General features: G+C 46.4%; 1 protein-coding gene across 1 annotated transcript in view; it reads left to right on the top strand.

Moving 5' to 3' along the window:
* Positions 1-18203, top strand: part of ADAP1 (ArfGAP with dual PH domains 1) — a 140005-nt gene that overhangs the window by 50817 nt on the left and 70985 nt on the right. The window contains exon 2 of the mRNA XM_044293738.1: positions 17438-17568. Coding sequence (XP_044149673.1) covers positions 17438-17568 — 131 coding nt within the window. The remainder of the gene's footprint in view (positions 1-17437; positions 17569-18203) is intronic.

Consider the following 18203-nt stretch of genomic DNA (forward strand, 5'->3'; position numbering starts at 1 on the left):
GCAATGATTTATTCATCCACATCGATTGATGTGAATGGAGAAATCGGGTTTGCCAGGGCATACGAGCTAAGTGGGTATGGATGTAGGGCGGAGCTCCTATGTCCTGGCAGACGCCTTTCCCCTCCTTTTTTTTTTGGGCAGAGATTTTTTCATCCACATTGATCGATGCGAATGAAGAAATCTGTGCCGTTCATTTTTTTCTTTCAGCCCAGAGGCTGAACGGGAAAAAAAATCTCATTACCTGTATGCTCAATATAAGGAGAATAGCAGAAACTCCTAATGCTGGCCATACATGTAATGATTGCGGAGACCCTCAAATGCCAGGGCAGTACAAACACCCCACAACTGACCCCATTTCGGAAAGAAGACACCCCAAGGTATTTGCTGAGGGGCATATTGAGTCCATGAAAGTTTTAAATTTTTGACCCAAGTTAGCGGAAATTGAGACTTTGAGAAAAAACTAAAAAAAAATCAATTTCCGCTAACTTATGCCAAAAATGTTTTTTTCTATGAACTCGCCATGCCCCTCATTGAATACCTTGGGGTGTCTTCTTTCCAAAATGGGGTCACATGTGGGGTATTTATACTGCCCTGGCTTTTTAGGGGCCCTAAAGCGTGAGAAGAAGTCTGGGACCGAAATGTCTAAAAATGCCCTCCTAAAAGGAATTTGGGCACCTTTGCGCATCTAGGCTGCAAAAAAGTGTCACACATGTGGTATCGCCGTACTCAGGAGAAGTTGGGGAATGTGTTTTGGGGTGTCATTTTACATATACCCATGCTGGGTGAGATAAATATCTTGGTCAAATGCCAACTTTGTATAAAAAAATGGGAAATGTTGTCTTTTGCCAAGATATTTCTCTCACCCAGCATGGGTATATGTAAAATGACACCCCAAAACACATTCCCCAACTTCTCCTGAGTACGGCGATACCAGATGTGTGACACTTTTTTGCAGCCTAGGTGGGCAAAGGGGCACACATTCCAAAGTGCACCTTTCGGATTTCACCAGCCATTTTTTACAGATTTTGATTTCACACTACTTCTCACGCATATGGTCCCCTAAATTGCCAGGGCAGTATAACTACCCCACAAGTGACCCCATTTTGGAAAGAAGACACCCCAAGGTATTCCGTGAGGGGCATGGCGAGTTCCTAGAATTTTATTTTTTTTATCACAAGTTAGCGGAAAATGATGATTTTTTTATTTTTATTTTTTTCCTTACAAAGTCTCATATTCCACTAACTTGCGACAAAAAATAAAAAATTCGAGGAACTCGCCATGCCCCTCATGGAATACCTTGGGGTATTTATCTCACCCAGCATGGGTATATGTAAAATTACACCCCAAAACACATTCCCCAACTTCTCCCGAGTACGGCGATACCAGATGTGTGACACTTTTTTGCAGCCTAGGTGGGCAAAGGGGCACACATTCCAAAGAGCACCTTTCGGATTTCGCAGGCCATTTTTTACACATTTTGATTGCAAAGTTCTTCTCACACATTTGGGCCCCTAAATTGCCAGGGCAGTATAACTACCCCACAAGTGACCCCATTTTGGAAAGAAGACACCCCAAGGTATTTCGTGAGGGGCATGGCGAGTTCCTAGAATTTTTAATTTTTTGTCACAAGTTAGTGGAATATGAGACTTTGTAATAAAAAAATAAAATAAAAAATAAATCATCATTTTCCGCAAACTTGTGACAAAATATAAAAACTTCTATGAGCTCACTATGCCCATCAGCGAATACCTTAGGGTGTCTACTTTCCGAAATGGGGTCATTTGTGGGTTTTTTCTACTGTTTGGGCATTGTAGAACCTCAGGAAACATGACAGGTGCTCAGAAAGTCAGAGCTGTTTCAAAAAGCGGAAATTCACATTTTTGTACCATAGTTTGTAAACGCTATAACTTTTACCCAAACCATTTTTTTTTTACCCAAACATTTTTTTTTTATCAAAGACATGTAGAACAATAAATTTAGCGAAAAATTTATATATGGATGTCGTTTTTTTTGCAAAATTTTACAACTGAAAGTGAAAAATGTCATTTTTTTGCAAAAAAAATCGTTAAATTTCAATTAATAACAAAAAAAGTAAAAATGTCAGCAGCAATGAAATACCACCAAATGAAAGCTCTATTAGTGAGAAGAAAAGGAGGTAAAATTCATTTGGGTGGTAAGTTGCATGACTGAGCAATAAACTGCTAAAGTTGTGGAGTGCCGATTTGTAAAAAAGGGCCTGGTCACTAGGGGGGTATAAACCTGTGGTCCTTAAGTGGTTAAGGACTGAGCCAAATGTACACGTGATCAAAACAAAACGTAAACAAAAACTGGAATTTGCGCTATATGTCTGTTCAGGCGTAATTCGTCTCTTTCATATTATAAGCTCCCCTTATATATCATTTACTTACAGTTCTGAAGACTCAGGGGTGGTGGCTGGCTTGGCCTCAGGGGTGCTGGCTGGCTTGGCCTCAGGGGTGCGGGCTGGCTTGGCCTCAGGGGTGGTGGCTGGCTTGGCCTCAGGGGTGCAGGCTGGCTTGGCCTCAGGGGTGCGGGCTGGCTTGGCCTCAGGGGTGCTGGCTGGCTTGGCCTCAGGGGTGCTGGCAGGCTTGGCCTCAGGGGTGCTGGCTGGCTTGGCCTCAGGGGTGCTGGCAGGCTTGGCTGGGCAGAAGGAGTGTGGAGACTGTGAGGCCTTTTTTCTCCAAGCTGCTCCGGATCAGTGCTCTGGGCAGCTGGGCTCAGGGCTGGAAGTGGGCACCGCTCTGTAGTTCAGGAAGGAGACTGGGGCTCACCCTAACGTTGCAGTGCCTCCGCGTGACGTCACAGCGCGCGGTGTACGCAAAGGGCAGGGGAGGTCGGGAGGAGGAGCAAGCAAGTACCGTATTTTTCGCCCTATAAGATGCACCTAGGTTTTAGAGAGGGACAATAAGAAAAAAATATTTTTCATTACACCTCAGGTCAGACCACCAATCAGACCCCAATGTTAATCAGACCTCAGCTAACAGCCCAAATAATATCCCCTATGTTAATAAGACCCCAATAAGACCTCAGATAACACCTCAGCTCAGACCCAAGTATGAATGACCCCCAATCAGACCTCAGATAAGAGCCCCATGCCTCTTAGCAGCCCCCAGTAGCCTCATAGCTGCCCCCAGTAGCCTCTCCACCAGCCCCCAGTGCCTCTCCATCAGCCCCCAGTGCCTCTCCATCAACCCCCAGTGCCTCTCCATCAGCCCCCAGTGCCTCTCCATCAGCCCCCAGTGCCTCTCACCAGCCCCCAGTGCCTCTCCATGAGCCCCCAGTGCCTCTCCATCAGCCCCCAGTGCCTCTCACCAGCCCCCAGTACCTCTCCATCAGCCCCCAGTGCCTCTCACCAGCCCCCAGTGCCTCTCACCAGCCCCCAGTGCCTCTCACCAGCCCCCAGTGCCTCTCCATCAGCCCCCAGTCAGTGCCTCTCCATCAGCCTCATAAAATATAAAATAAAAAAAACACTTACCCTTTCCTGCTCCTGGACGCTGCTCCTGCTGTAAGCTGTGCTGTGAAGGCTGCGTGATGTCACAGAGTGCCTCAGTCCTCATGCCTGTGCGCAGCCCTGCACAGCCGACAGCCGAGGACCAGGAAGCGGTGAGTACAAAGCCCTCACCGCTTCCTGGTCCTTTTGCCCGGCGTTAAAGACGGCCCTGAAAGGGAACTGTGTTCCTGCTATGAAAAAAGTGCAGGAACGCCGTTCCCACACGTTCCTGCAGGACTCGAGCCCTGGGCTACAATCAGGAATAGCCGCCCGTAAGGGTTCTGGTATTTTCGATAGCAAAAACAGCATTGCGGAGTGCACTATTCTGCTTTAAAAAAAAATACTGGAACCCCGACAGAAAGTGTGAACAGAGACTTATCTGGATGTATTGGGTTCCTAGGTCCGAAACCAGTCAGGGTTAACATCAGCATGGAGGTTGTATGTTTCACCAATGAATACGTGGGTTTCTTCAAATGCTTTGATTTCATCCCACACTTCAAAAAATATGTAGGAAATTATGTATTATTACTGTCTTATATTCAGACAGCTTAAAACTAGACCAGGCAGGGAGAAGAAGCGCCACATTTATCACAACCGTGCACGCTGTGTTAAGGTGGATTTACACGGGACGATTCTGCAGCCGATTGTCGGGAAGGAAGCGTTCCTTCCCGACAGATGGCTGCTCGTTCAGTGAAGGAGACCGTGCATTTAGCGATCCCTCGTCCTCGTACAGATTCATGGTTTCCGAGCAGCAGATCACTGTTTAGTCCACACGATCTGCTGCCCAGAAACTATGATCGGTGGTACCTGCATGAATGACAGGATCACCCGATGAACGAGCCTATCACTCGTTCATCCGGTGATCGGCATTACCGTTGCACACAGGTAGATTGTCCGGACCGATAATCTAGACAATTATTGTGCTAGACTTGCTAGGATCCTTTTAAATGGGGCAGATACCGCCCTGACCGAGTGCCAATTGATGACGTACAAGTTTATTGTCGATCGTTTAAAGGCCTGAAACAAAGTAGGGAATGAATGATCGTTACTATGATCGTTCACCCCCATTTAATTAGCATATTGTCTGCAGCACATGCTCTGTTTGCACAGGATGTTGAGCTTGTAACAAACAATTATTTTCGGTGCCACTTGAAAGAGGAGATCAAATAAATAAGTGTTGTTGGATGATCGGGCACATAGGCCAATAAATCAGAATGAGCATTTGTATGAATGTTAATTCCCGATAATCGACCCGATCATCTGCAAGTGTAATAGGGACATGAGACACTTTTCCTTGTACCACCTCATGGTTGACCTCCATCAGTATGTGATTGGTGGGGGTCCAACACCCAGGACCCTCGCTGATCAGCCGCTATACAATGTACGACGCTGTGCTTGGTAGGATGAGAGAAGGCTGCGGCACTACTGCGAGCGCTGGTACCTTCTCAAACAGCTGATCAGTGCAGGTCTCAGGTGGCGGACCCCCACAAACTTAAATATATTCTTACTTAAAAGCTCCCTATCCAGTCTGACGGAGCTTCAGTTGTTTTGCAAAGAAGAATGGCCAAAAAATTTAGCCTCTCTATGTATGTGCAAAGCTGGTAGAGACATACCCCAAAAGACTTGCAGCTGTAATTGCATCGAAAGTTGGTCCTACAAAGTATTGAATACAAATGCACCCCACACTTTTTATTTATTAAAAATGTAGAAAACCATATATCTTTTCACTTCACAGATACTTGCTACTTTGTGTTGGTCTATCACGTAAAATCCCAATAAAAATAAATTTTAATTTGTGGGTGTAACATGTAAAAGTTTAAGGTATATGAATACTTTTTCAAGGCACTGTAAAGAATAGGTCACCAGTAAAAAAAAAAAGTGAGGCGTAAAAATGTATCTAAAGCACATAATAAATCTGGATATATACCAGTTCTTGGGCACAAATCGAGCCAGAAATACAGGAATAGATGATTGTTTAGAAGCCCCAGACACCATAGATTTCCTTTATGGGAAGTTTTGTATTGAGCATTGTTGTTTGTCCTGCACCAGTACCAGCTATTCTTTGTATGGGTTGATAGAGGACAAGTGAAAGCCGCAGCTCATTTTATTATCAACGATACTGTTATTTGTTACTTGAGCCTCTCACAAACCCGCCATCCAGTGCAGAAATGGAAAATCTTGACGGTTTTTATGTCTTTGTTAGCAGATCGATGTAAAAGCAATTATCAAGGCGAATTATGGATCTTCTTCCTCCAGTAGAGAAACTAAATGATGTTGGCAACTGGTATAAGCTACAACATGTAGTTATCGCCCGCATTGGCGCAACACTAAGCTTGTTTTGTTCACAGTATCGTTAGAAGGTTTGCAGGTCCAGACCATCTTCAACCTTGATGCTTGACCCAAGTTGCTGGTTAGAGTTTCTTCACCATCTATAGGAGCAGCCATCTTGCCATCAAAAATGGATCCCTCAAGATCTGTTTGAACCCATTTGAAAACAAATCTGCCATCTGTCAAGAACAGAAACTGAACAGAGCCTAATTCTGAAGCTAAAATGAAAATAGATGTCTTTTCTCAATGGTCTGGACTCGGAAACATAGGGGGAAATTTATCAAAACTGGCTTAGGTGCCCAGATTCCACCTTTGAGTTTTCAGAGCACCTTTGGAAAATGAGAGGATCGATCTAATTGGTTTCTATGGGCGAGTCAGTTTTTCTTTGTACCAGTTTTGATAAATCTCCCCCATGGTGCATTGATGCCATGTTCGCTAGTCCCTAGCATGACTACCATGTAACTTTGTGGGGTTAGAAGGTCTTCTACACCATCGTGTTTGCTTTTTACAGCAACAAATGCTCAAAATAATTGCCGTGAATGATGCATGATGGCCCTTCAGAACATACATAGTCATGGGTTAAACCCTAAATCTCCTAACATTTGTTGAGGGGGGCCATAAAAAACTGCCCCATAAAAAATAAATAAAATGCATCTTCCACAATTAGACTTCAGTGGCTAGAGATGGAAAGGAAAGAAGAGACAAAAAACACACACATGGGTTAAGAACTGGAGGGAAAAATGGGGATGGAGGACATTGTCTTGGCACCAGTGCCTCATTCCAGAATGCTTGTCATCAGCCATATCGGGAAACCTGTTGATTCTCTAAACCTGGTCCAAGGGTAACATATACTGTAGGTAGAGGGCATATTTTTTTTTTTTTTTTTAAACTTCTGTTTATTGAAGTGGAAAAATGCAGACAATACATACCATACAGACGTTGATGTCAAAAGAAGTAAGATACATTGCACAAGCAAAGAACATTGATCGTCTCACAACATTTTCCCATTCCACTCATTTTTACTTTTCTCCCCTCCCCTCCCCAGCCCGCCACCCCCCCCCCCATCCCTGAACCCCCCCCCCATCCCCCCAACCCCAAAAACACTGATTTGAATGCCTTACATGAAAAAGCCTATCCTATCACACACTTTCCGGTTTAAGCCTCCAGTAATCCCAACTTATTAGCAAGTTGCGCTTCTAGGTACCATTTGGTCAGCTTGAACGGGCGCATAAGCTCCTCAATTTCCCCCCGTGACAACAGCTTCTCAATGAAGCACCTCCATTTTTTAACAAACTTTTCAATCATACGTTCCTTATCTTGCTCCACCTCAAGTCTTTCCAGATAAAGGACAGCCTTCATCGTGCCCAATACCTCCTCCCAAGACGGCACTACCCCTTCCAACCAATGTCTCAAAAGAGTTTTCTTCACAGACATCAACATAAGATGTACCCCTCCTTTGGTGACTACTGCACCCATTTCCTCATTCTGATTCAAGGGTATATAATGGAAAATACACTGTTGAGGTGACAATCCCACCGTTTCCCCCCAAAACTCCTTTATTGTGTCTATTGATTTCTGCCACAAGGGTCTCACTTTCGGGCACTCCCACATGGCATGTAACAATCCGGCACTCTGGAGATTGCACTTGGGGCAGTTCCGCAGATAATGAGCAGGGGCGTCACGATACGACAGGTTGAAGGCATATGTTGCCCTATGCATGAGTCTTAGCTGCGACTCTCTCCACTGTTCATTATATGTGGCCCGCCTTACCAACTCAAGCCCCACTCTCATTTTTCTAGCAATATTCTGATCCAGCAATTCCCTCTCCCAAAGCTTGTACGCCCCTTTCACTAGCCCTATCGTTTGAATGTTGTGAAGCCTACTGTGCAGTTCCGACAGGGACATGTGGGAAGCACTATTGCCCAACAGAGCCGCAAACCAGGCCAGGTTCTCCACTTCTCCCAAAGAACTCGCCTGAGTTTTACAATAACTCCTGATCTGCTGGTAAGGAAGATACTGTGCGTCTGGCATGTCATACTTTCTTTTGAGCTGGTCCCACGACAACCATTGGACCGTGTTTTCGAACAATAAATCACTAAGTTTCACGATGTTTTTGTTCCTCCATACTTGAAACAGAGCATTCTCCCTGCCCTGGGGGAAGGCCGGGAGTGACCACAGCGGCATTCTAGGAGAAATGTAACATGGGAGCCCGTAAATCTTTCTAATGGCCTTCCACGCCACTATGGTATCCCTTAACAAGACGGCTTGCTTAATCGGCGCCGGGACGTCCCTGAGCCTGGAATGCAGTAGGGCTTCTAAATTTTCCCTGCCAGCAAGTTCTTTCTCGAGCCAAGTCGCCGAGTAGAAAGCAGTATCCCATACCCAATCTCGCGCGTGCCTAAACAGCGCCGCCAGATTATAGTGGCGGATATCAGGAAGTTGCAACCCCCCTTCATCCCGTAACATAGTCAGCTTGGCATAGGCGATACGCGGTCGTTTGGTCTTCCACAGGAAGCGGTTAAACGCCCGCCGCATCCTCACCACATCCACATGTTTCAGTAGCAGAGGTATCATTTGAAGTGGGTAAAGTAATTTCGGGAAGCTCATCATCTTGATTAAGTGGGCTCTACCACAGAGAGACAAGGGCAGATCCCGCCACCTTTCTAACTCAGATTCTATTTTCAAGAAAAGAGGGGGATAATTCAGTGTATACAGCGAGCTCGGGGTGCGACCGATCTTGATGCCCAGATAAGTTATATAATCTTTCCGAATCTCCACCCCACTCATCGTGCAGGCCCCCAATTGCGGTGTTCGCCCCAAAAACAATAGTTGACTTTTGTCTACATTGACCCTATAACCCGTTACTTTCCCATAAGCGCTTAATGCCTCCAACACCTTCCCCAACTGGGCCTCTGGAGCCCCCATATACAGCAGGATGTCGTCCGCAAAACAGCTAACTTTCAGCACCTTACCCCCTATTCTGATTCCGTCAAATAAATCCGAGTGAGTCAGCCACCTCGCCAAAGGTTCCATCGCCAAATTAAAGAGCAACGGAGACAGGGGGCAGCCTTGACGGGTTCCCTTGCCCAGTACTATAGACCTGGATAGGAAGCCGGGTATGTTTACTCTCGCCTGAGGATCCTCATACAGCGCCCCTAGGTAATTCCTAAAATGACCCGTGACGTTGAACCTGTCCAGCACCATGTCCAGCCATTGCCAGTTGACATTGTCAAAAGCCTTTTCGGCATCAATCGCAAGCAACGCCGGACATGGTGCTGTTTTCACCTCCCCACTCGCATGTAGACTGGCTAATACTTTGCGAATATTTGTAACCGCCGACCTCCCCTTCATGAACCCCACTTGATGAGGGCCAATCAGTTCAGGTACACACTGTGCCAACCTGGTGGCTAAGAGTTTGGACAGGATCTTGACATCCTGGTTTATCAAAGAAATAGGCCTATACGCACTCGGCAGGTTCAGGTCCCTCCCCGGTTTCGGGAGGACCTTAATATATGCCATCTTGCCCGAATCAGGTAGGCTCCCCCCCAGCATAACGCTATTAAACAATTTGGTCAGGGTCGGGACCAATTCTTGGTTCATTGACTTATAAAATTCCGCAGGATACCCGTCTGGACCCGGCGCCTTACAGTTCGAGAGGGATTTTATGGTCGCCCCAACTTCCTCTTCCGTAATTTCCCCATTTAAGGCCTCTAACCGTTCCTCCGGTAATCGTGGCAAGTCAATTTTATCCAGAATACTCCTAGCTTCCGCAGGATCAAACGGCTCCCTAGAATAGAGGGCCTGATAAAATTCTCCCAGGATATCTACCATCTCTTTCGGTTGGGTGCATAACCTTCCTGTTCTATCTTTCAGAGGATGCAGCATAGATTGTGCGGTGAAGGGGCGTGTTAAATTGGCTAACAAACGACCCGCCTTATTACCGAAACGAAAAAATTTCGCCTTTTGATAGTCCCCCGTCCATTTTTCCCTCGTTTCCTGGCAATAATCAAAGTTGTGTTTAGCCGTCACCCAGGCCAGTTTGTTGGGATTTGTGGGATTCTGCAAGAATCTGGTATAGGCTTCCCGCACCTCCATCGTGGCTTGGTCATACCGCTCTCTCGCCTCGCGCTTCTTCCCTACTGTATGCGACATAATCCGACCCCTCAGTACCGCCTTAGCCGCGTCCCAGAATAAGCGCTGATTGGCCGCATGCTCCGCATTATCTTGTGCATATTCCCACCACCATCCTTTTACTTTGTCAGTGAACTCCTTATCTCTTAACAGATGCTGCGGCATCCGCCAGATAAAATCCTGTCCCCTAGGGACTGCGTCCCTGAGCTCCATAACCACTGGGGCATGGTCCGAGATTAACAGATCGGCAATTTCCACCTTTTTCACTTTAGACACCAAGACTGTTGACGCTAATAGGTAGTCAATCCTGGACCATGACCCCTGGGCATGAGAGAAATGGGTATACTCGCGGTCTTCCGGATGGTAGTACCGCCATGTGTCATGCAGCCCCGTATTTTGCATTAACGGAAGCAGCGTCTGACTTCTCTGCCGTTTATTTGCGTTTGCAAGTGTCCCCCGCTTTCTGTCCTCCTGTTCACTATGTACCCTATTAAAGTCGCCCGCTACCAACAGCAGCGGTGAGTGCTCTGAGATAATGTCCCTTTCTAGGGTCTCGTAAAACGCTGCCTGGGAGCCATTAGGGGCGTAAACATTGTGGACCACTAACTGACCCACTGGCGAGTTTAACTCCAAACGAAACCATCTCCCCAGTGTGTCAGCTGTCGCGGACAGTACATCAAAACGCAAACGCTTATGAAAAAGCACTAAAGTACCCGCCTTCCTACCTACTGAGGGTGACCCCACTACTCGGCCCACCCATAATTTTCGCATCCTGTCAAAATCTGCTTCCTCCAAGTGGGTCTCCTGCAGAAACGCAATGTCAACGCCCAGTTTTTTAAGGTAACGGAGCACTGCCATACGTTTGGTGGGGGAGCGAAGGCCCTTAACATTCCATGTTGCAACTTTCATGTCGGTGACTCACTGAAAAGGACACTGCAGGAGGACCCCCGTAGAGCAAACGATCTTGTAATATATATAATAGGCACCGGCATCAGCATTACACTGTGTCTCAAATCAGTAATAACTCCCTCCCCCCCCCTCCCCCCCTCCCAACCCCCCCCAACCCGCCCAACCAGCCCCACAACAATAACATACATTTTCTAGACTTCGCTTTTTTCGCGCATTCTACAGCGTAGCTGTTGTCGCCACTAAAATCCAACCGCATCCCAATCCGTCTCCCACCATGCCCCACCCTCCAGCCCTATGTCTTGAGTTTAACAGACAACTACAACCAAAATTCAAAATAACAGCAGGTCCATTGATCTCTCACGTGTCCCGCCAGGGATCCTTCCTCAGGTAAAGTCTCTGCTTAGAGGCGCTCACAGTCACTCATTTTCAGCTTCCCGCAGATCAGCTCCCGCTGCACGTGCCATAGATCTGCCCGGGCTCTGTCTTGCTCCTCTTCCCCTGGATGATGCCGTGGATCTTTGGGACAAGGACATGAACATGTCCGAATATAGAGGGTCCATCTCCAACGCTTCCCTTGCCTCCCCTGGCGAGTGGTAAGTATCAATCGACCCATCCGGACGGAAAATCCTCAGGGTGGCAGGGTATAGTAGAGCGAATTTGATCTTGTGCTTAGCCAGCGCTGAGCAGAGCGGAGTGAACTCCTTTCTTCGCCTCGCCACCTCAGCGGAGTAGTCGCTGAAAAGGAGGATCTTGTTACCCCTGATCATTAGGGGTTGCTCTTTACGTCTGAACTTCGCCAATATGGCCTCCTTGGCCGCATAATTCAAGTATTTCACAATCGTCGCCCTCGGTCTAGCGTTGTTAGAGCGCGACCCCGCCGGTAAAGGCGGACCCAGGCGATGCGCTCTCTCCACCACACACGTGCCCCTCAGCCCCAAAGCCTGCGGTATTTCCTCCTCACAAATGTCCGCCAAGTGATTCGGAGGGATCGACTCAGGTAACCCAATGATCCGCAAATTGCTCCTCCTGGAGCGGTTCTCTAAATCGTCTATCTTTTCCTTTAAGAACTGGTTACTACGCAGGAGGTCAGCGATATTACTTTGTGCTTTCTCCAGATCCTCTTCGACCTGCACCACTCTGTGCTGCACCTCTGTGATCTGAGAGGTATGTTGTGCCACCTCAGACTGCAGCTGTTTCAAAGCCATCGCAACAGTGGCCTCTAGCGAGGCTTTAATGTCCGGGGCCAGGAGCTTGGCTACTTCTATGGCCATAGATTTACACGAGGAGGTTATATCACCTTTCGGCAGGAGGCCACAATCTCCCTCTTCATCCTCCGAACCGGACGCTTCGGTACTTCTCTGTGTGGACTGGGAAGTCGAGCGGGTGAGCCTGTGACGCTTCTCGGATACCGGCGCCATCTTGCCCCTGGCTTTCAGTTCGTCTCCCGTCGGGGGGTAGTGTTGGAACTTCCCTCTGCGAGCCGCCCCGGACCACAAACTTTTCCATGTGAAGCCCCTCGATGTTCCCGGGGGTATTGGGGGCTAGTCTCAGCCCCGGTATGCGGCGATTTCGCTGAATTCGGGCCGGCCGAGCGGAGCGCTTCTCACTAGCAGCTGGCCATGCGCGCGCCGGAACCGGAAGTCGTAGAGGGCATATTATGTCCTCCATACAGAAAGCCAGCCCACTAGGAGCGTGTAAGAAGGTTGAGATGATCTCCATAGTCTTGGAATTGAATGCTATTTCATTAGAGGATACAGGAGTGTTTGGGACCCCTGCCGACCAGCTGTTTGAAAAGGCACCAGTAGGGAGTGCCGGTGCCTTTTCTATCAGCTTACCAGCAGGAGTCCCGGGTGTCCACCACCACCGATCAGATACTGTTGGCCCATCCAGGGGATAGGTCATAAGTTAAAAAACCTCAGAATACCCTTTTGATGCAAATTGTCATAAACCCTACCCTTTTTGTGGTCCATTTGGATAGTTAGATAGTCTAGGAACTGTTGACAAGTATCAGTGGGCATAGACAGACAATTTTATACCATCTAAATTTCATAACTTGATAGCTCCACCAAATATATAGCCTTGATCCAGTTCCCTGCTTCCACAGGGTCCTGTATAATATTTATTGGTCTATAAATATTGCATATTTTTGCAGTTGTGCATTTTTTCAGCTGTAACATTAAAAGGGTTTTTCTCGGAAAATCCTTTTAAAGAGGTTGTCTCATTTTTGGATTTCCGTTCTGAATCATAGGGCTGTCTAAGGCGGTACTCCTCTGGAACGTCCATATGCTCTAGTAGGGCATTAGGATGGAAGTTGTCTTCAGGAGGCAACACTTTAAGGAGAGTCTCTAAGCAGGCATCTTTAGCTGTATAGAGCATTACCGCTCCTACACGTATGCAGTAAATAGACGGCTTCCCTGATCGAGCAGCTCGGGATGTGATTTGACAACGCTAATGGCTCAGGCCACGAGGGATGTTAAGCATGTCGTCATTCAGTTTATCCCATTTGACCACCAAATGTATTCCTTGCAGGCAAATGCTTCTTAGGAAGACTCATTTATACCATGCACATTAAGAGAGGAAGTTCCTGGTGACTACTCTGCTATAATATGAGCGCAAAGAAATAACCTTCAGGCCCCAGATATCGCTGCATCACTTTTATCTCTCCAACACTATTGACTTTTATGTCTGCAACCCAATTTCACGTGTTTACTGGAGACAAATCGCCATACTTTATAATCTTAATGTCTGAGGATCCATCATCCTTCCACCGCTTGATGGAGTCATGATCTTGACATTGCCCATTGATTATGGCGGATTCCAGCTCATCGATCTTCTCACTGATCTTGAAGATGATGCTTAGAGTTTTCTGCTGGTTGTGTATTTTTATTTGGGTAGGCCTAGCATTTAACCCCTCCAGGCTATCCTATCCAGAACTGCTTGAGGACCGCTTTAGTCATTACCTTTTTTGATAGAAGGGTCCCATGAAGATAAGATGAGGCACACGTTGACGCCAGAAATCACATGCAATCTGCAGGGACATCTTGCTTTTTTTTTCTGCAGCACCCCCACTGGGAAAATGAAGCATTACATAGTCCCCATTGACATCAATGACCTGTCAGAGGGCCAAAGAATGGAGCAGAGCTGCAGTATTGGGCACAGTTGCATGTATGGGGGCGCCAATGTGTCTGGATATTGGCCCCTTCATTTGGCTGATCAGTGGGGGGTTTATCTGTACCTTAAAACCCCCTTTAAGGAGGAATGAAACTGTTGTTCTTAGAGTCATTTTAATCTCATTGATCTACGCGTTTAACCTGTCACTATGAATAACGTTTCGAGTGAAAGTAATGCAGATCAGTAACGGTAGGCACATTAATATGTCACATTAAATTCTCCAGAATCCCCGGCAAATCTTCATTTCTAAGGGGATTCGGGTATAATCAGTGGAGCCGCACCTTTCTTCGTTTTTTTCCAGGCTTGATCCTAAGTAAATCATATGTAGATCAAAGGAAGGAAATTCTGAAGCCGGCGATTTATCTGTTTTACACACTTTCCTCTTGGGGATGAATTGGCATTTTGCAGATTTAATATGTAAAGACAAGTTACGAGCACATTTGCTGCTTTTAAGGTGTTTGTGTTATTGAGCATCAGACAATCCATCCGTCTGCTGCCGGGGAAGGCATTAAATTAGCCGCAAATCTGCCGAAGAATCTGTTATGTCCTACTTAAGAAGCGCAGCCATAAAATCGCACGTTTTAGCAGAATGCGTTCACGTTGTAAGAGCGTTTCGGCAACTTATCTTGGAAAATTGCAAACCCGATGATAGGGGTCAGCAACCTCCGTCACTCGTGCAGTTGTAAAAATACAACTCCCAGCATGCTGCCTTCACTTCTATGGGAGTTAGGAGAACAACTAAGCATGTGTGCACGGGGGGAGTTGTAGTTTCACAACAGCTGGAAGGCCGGAGTTTGCTGACCCCTGCTCTATTATATAGTGAGTGGCCAGGTTATGTGTAAGCAGACTAGTAGCTAGGCTTTCCTTCACCTGGGGTACTCAGTTTACTGCCCCAGGCCCTGACCGGGGCACAGTGCCGTGTAAGCGCCTCTCAGTATCCGCAGTACTTGCTCCACGCCCCTCCTTTAGTTACACCCCTGCCTTGTATGAATCGGTATAGGCCTGATTAAAGTCAATATACACCTTCAGGGGCTTTTTTATGATTGCATTTTACCCATATTGGGCTAAAAATCATTTTTTCAGTTGGTCTTTAAAATATTAAAATATTCAGCCCTTTTTGAGATACAGGGGTTAAAAATCAGTCTGTCTGCAAGCTGTCACGTTCTATTTTCTTTGCATCCCATCATCTGATGGCTCATGCGTAGCTCTTATCTCTGATCTCCTGACCCCTGCTGGCCACCATAACCCATATATCAAAACAATTGTTGTTCCAGAAAGAAGATCAGAGGCAGCTACTTGTGACCCTACTCTTAGGGTTTATTAAATGTGTTGTGGTCATTTTTATTTTTTCCGCTTTCGCCGCAACTCCTGAAAATGCTGTTTCTATTCCCTAGGTTTATCTGTTAAACTCTCATTAGGTGGAATAACTTGGTTTAGAAGGACTATTAAACGAAGCTATGATAGGCAGGTACAGGCGGAGATTGTTGTCTTGCCCGCTGCATTGACTGCATTCACTTTGATCGGTTTAGACGTCATATCTGTTCAGAGATGGATTACATGAGCTATAATTACGTGTGACGCATGTTTACTTGGGATTCCAGCCAGGGACCAAACATCTTGACCTCGGGCATGTCACTAAGACAGTGTATGAGAGAGCTTAAAAGGGTTTTCCAACATTTTGATACTGATGATCTGTCCTCAGGATAGGTCATCAGTATCTGATCGGTGGGGGTCTGACACCCGGGGACCCCCGCCAATCAGCTGTTTGAGGAGGCATCGGCACTGCTGAAAGCATAGCCGTGACCCATATTAATCAAATTTTTAAATCAGGATAAGTCATCAATATGTTTCCCATGATAACCCCTTTATTGGCATTTTTAGTCAGGTATTATTAGGGCTCTTTCACTCGAGCGGATGCCGTGCGTGGAATCCACTGCGTGAGAGAGTGCCAAGCCCCGCTCCGGACAGCAGAGACACGGAGCATGAACATGACTGATAGTGCTCCGTGCCTCTCTGTGACCTTTTTACTACAAAATCACGGTGACAACTTTATCTCACTGGGATTTTGTAGTAAAAAGATCAGAGAGAGGCACGGAGCACTATCAGTCATGTTACTGCTCCGTGTCTCTGCTGTCCGGAACAGGACTTGGCCTTCTTTCACGCAGCGGATTCTACGCACGGTATCCGCTCGTGTGAAAGAGCCCTAAATCTGATTTTTAATCGGGCATCATTTATCAGATTTTTTAGTCGGGTATTATTAATAATTTTTCCCAGTTATAATAAAGTTATTGCTATTATAGCTGAATTTATTGACAGTCCGCACATTTCTCTCTAGGCCAGATGTCTACCATATATACTATAACACAAAGGATGCTCTACATGGATGTCACTTGGTGTAATAATGTAGGTGGTGACGGACCTTAGTTAGGTATTATTATTCAGATTTTAGCTATGCTTTATTAATCTGATTTTTTTTTTATTTAGGGAGAATCAGTTTTTTGTCAGGGTGAACAGTATTAAATTATTTTTTTTTGCTATTTTAGCTGACTTAGGCTACATTCACACGACTATAGTGTTTTGCGGTCAGCAAATTATGAATCCACAAAACACTGATACCGGCCCATGTGCGGTCCGCAAATTGCGGCACTACGATAGAAATGCCTATTCTTGTCCGCATCCTTTGCGACCCCTTTGAAATGAATGGCTCCACATCCGGTCGTCTGAATGAGCCCTTATTGATACATAGCCGATCTCTCACTGGGCCAGATGTCTGCCATATATGATCCACCAGGATGTCATCTAGTGTAATAAGACAGGTGCCGAAAGCTAAGGTTTGGAGCAATGGGCAGCCATGTGTCCTGTTCATCTACACCGTCTGAAGGCTTAAACTGCAGTTCATCTTCTTTGAATGTTTGCATCTTATATTTTTTTTGAGTAGGTGGATTTAGAATCCATATGCTCGAGAAAATGTCAGCTGATAGTCTTTTTTTAGTAGGTTGAGGAGCTGTTATAATCTACCAAATGTGCCGTATAAACTGTATTTCATTTTGCAATGCTTAAAGGGGCCCTGGAACATGCTCCTCTATGCTTGTGTATCTATATCAAGACAAAACGTGATGATATTAATATTCATTAAAGGTTGGGGTTGTGACAAGCACTCATCCATTGTAAAGGAGGGTGGATGACGCCTATTATTGTATAACCATTAGTGCAATATATGCCTATAAAACCTGATCAAATGTGTACCAATTCCACAGGTATACAGAAGCTAAACAAAGCAATAGGGGAATTATACATTTGGAGTAGAGCTGCCCTTTAAGAACATGTAAATGTTACTGTATTCTTGACCCTTCTGTAATAGGGAATGTCTGTCTGTTGTCGCCTCCACAGATCCAGACTGGGCGTCGTACACTATTGGGGTATTCATTTGCCTGAACTGCTCCGGAATTCACCGCAATATCCCTCAGATCAGCCGAGTGAAATCTGTCCGCTTGGACCCGTGGGATGATGTACAGATTGAGGTAGGAAAACTTTTTAATGTGAATCCATGATTTATTTATTTTTTATTGCTTGTGAGTGAATTTAAAGGTGTTACCCATACCCATAATTTCACCCAGGCAGCCCCCCTGATATTAGCATCGGAGCATTTCATGCTCCGATGCTCTCCCTTGCTCTGCGCAGGATCGCGCAGGGCGAGGGCTCTTTTATTTACAATAACACACTACCAGGCGGAGGCTTCCGCCCAGCAGTGTGTTCGGTGCCGTCACCGGCTTTGATGGGCCGGCTTTAGAGCTGCCCTAGCCGTTTTACAGGCTAGGGCAGCGCTAAAGCCCGCCTATCAGTGCCGGTGATGTCACCGGGCTCACTGCTGGGTGGAAGCCTCCGCCTGGCAGCCCTAAGGAGAGCTCGGTACGTCACCGGAACTCAGCACAGGGCAAAGTAGAGCATCGGAGCATGAACTGCTCAGATGCGCAAGTCAGGGGGGGCTACCTGGTTAAAAATGGGGATATGTCCGGGTTCAGCTCTGAACCCGGACAACCCCTTTAAAGGGAATCATTTTTATGGGATTCGCATGGCTCTCCTCCAACATTAGGGGCCATTCGCTAGGATATGCCCCAATGTCTGATAGGTGCGGGTCACCTATACTTAAAATGGA

This window comes from Bufo gargarizans, chromosome 5 (genome assembly GCF_014858855.1).
Source record: "Bufo gargarizans isolate SCDJY-AF-19 chromosome 5, ASM1485885v1, whole genome shotgun sequence".
Classification (NCBI taxonomy): Eukaryota; Metazoa; Chordata; class Amphibia; order Anura; family Bufonidae; genus Bufo; species Bufo gargarizans.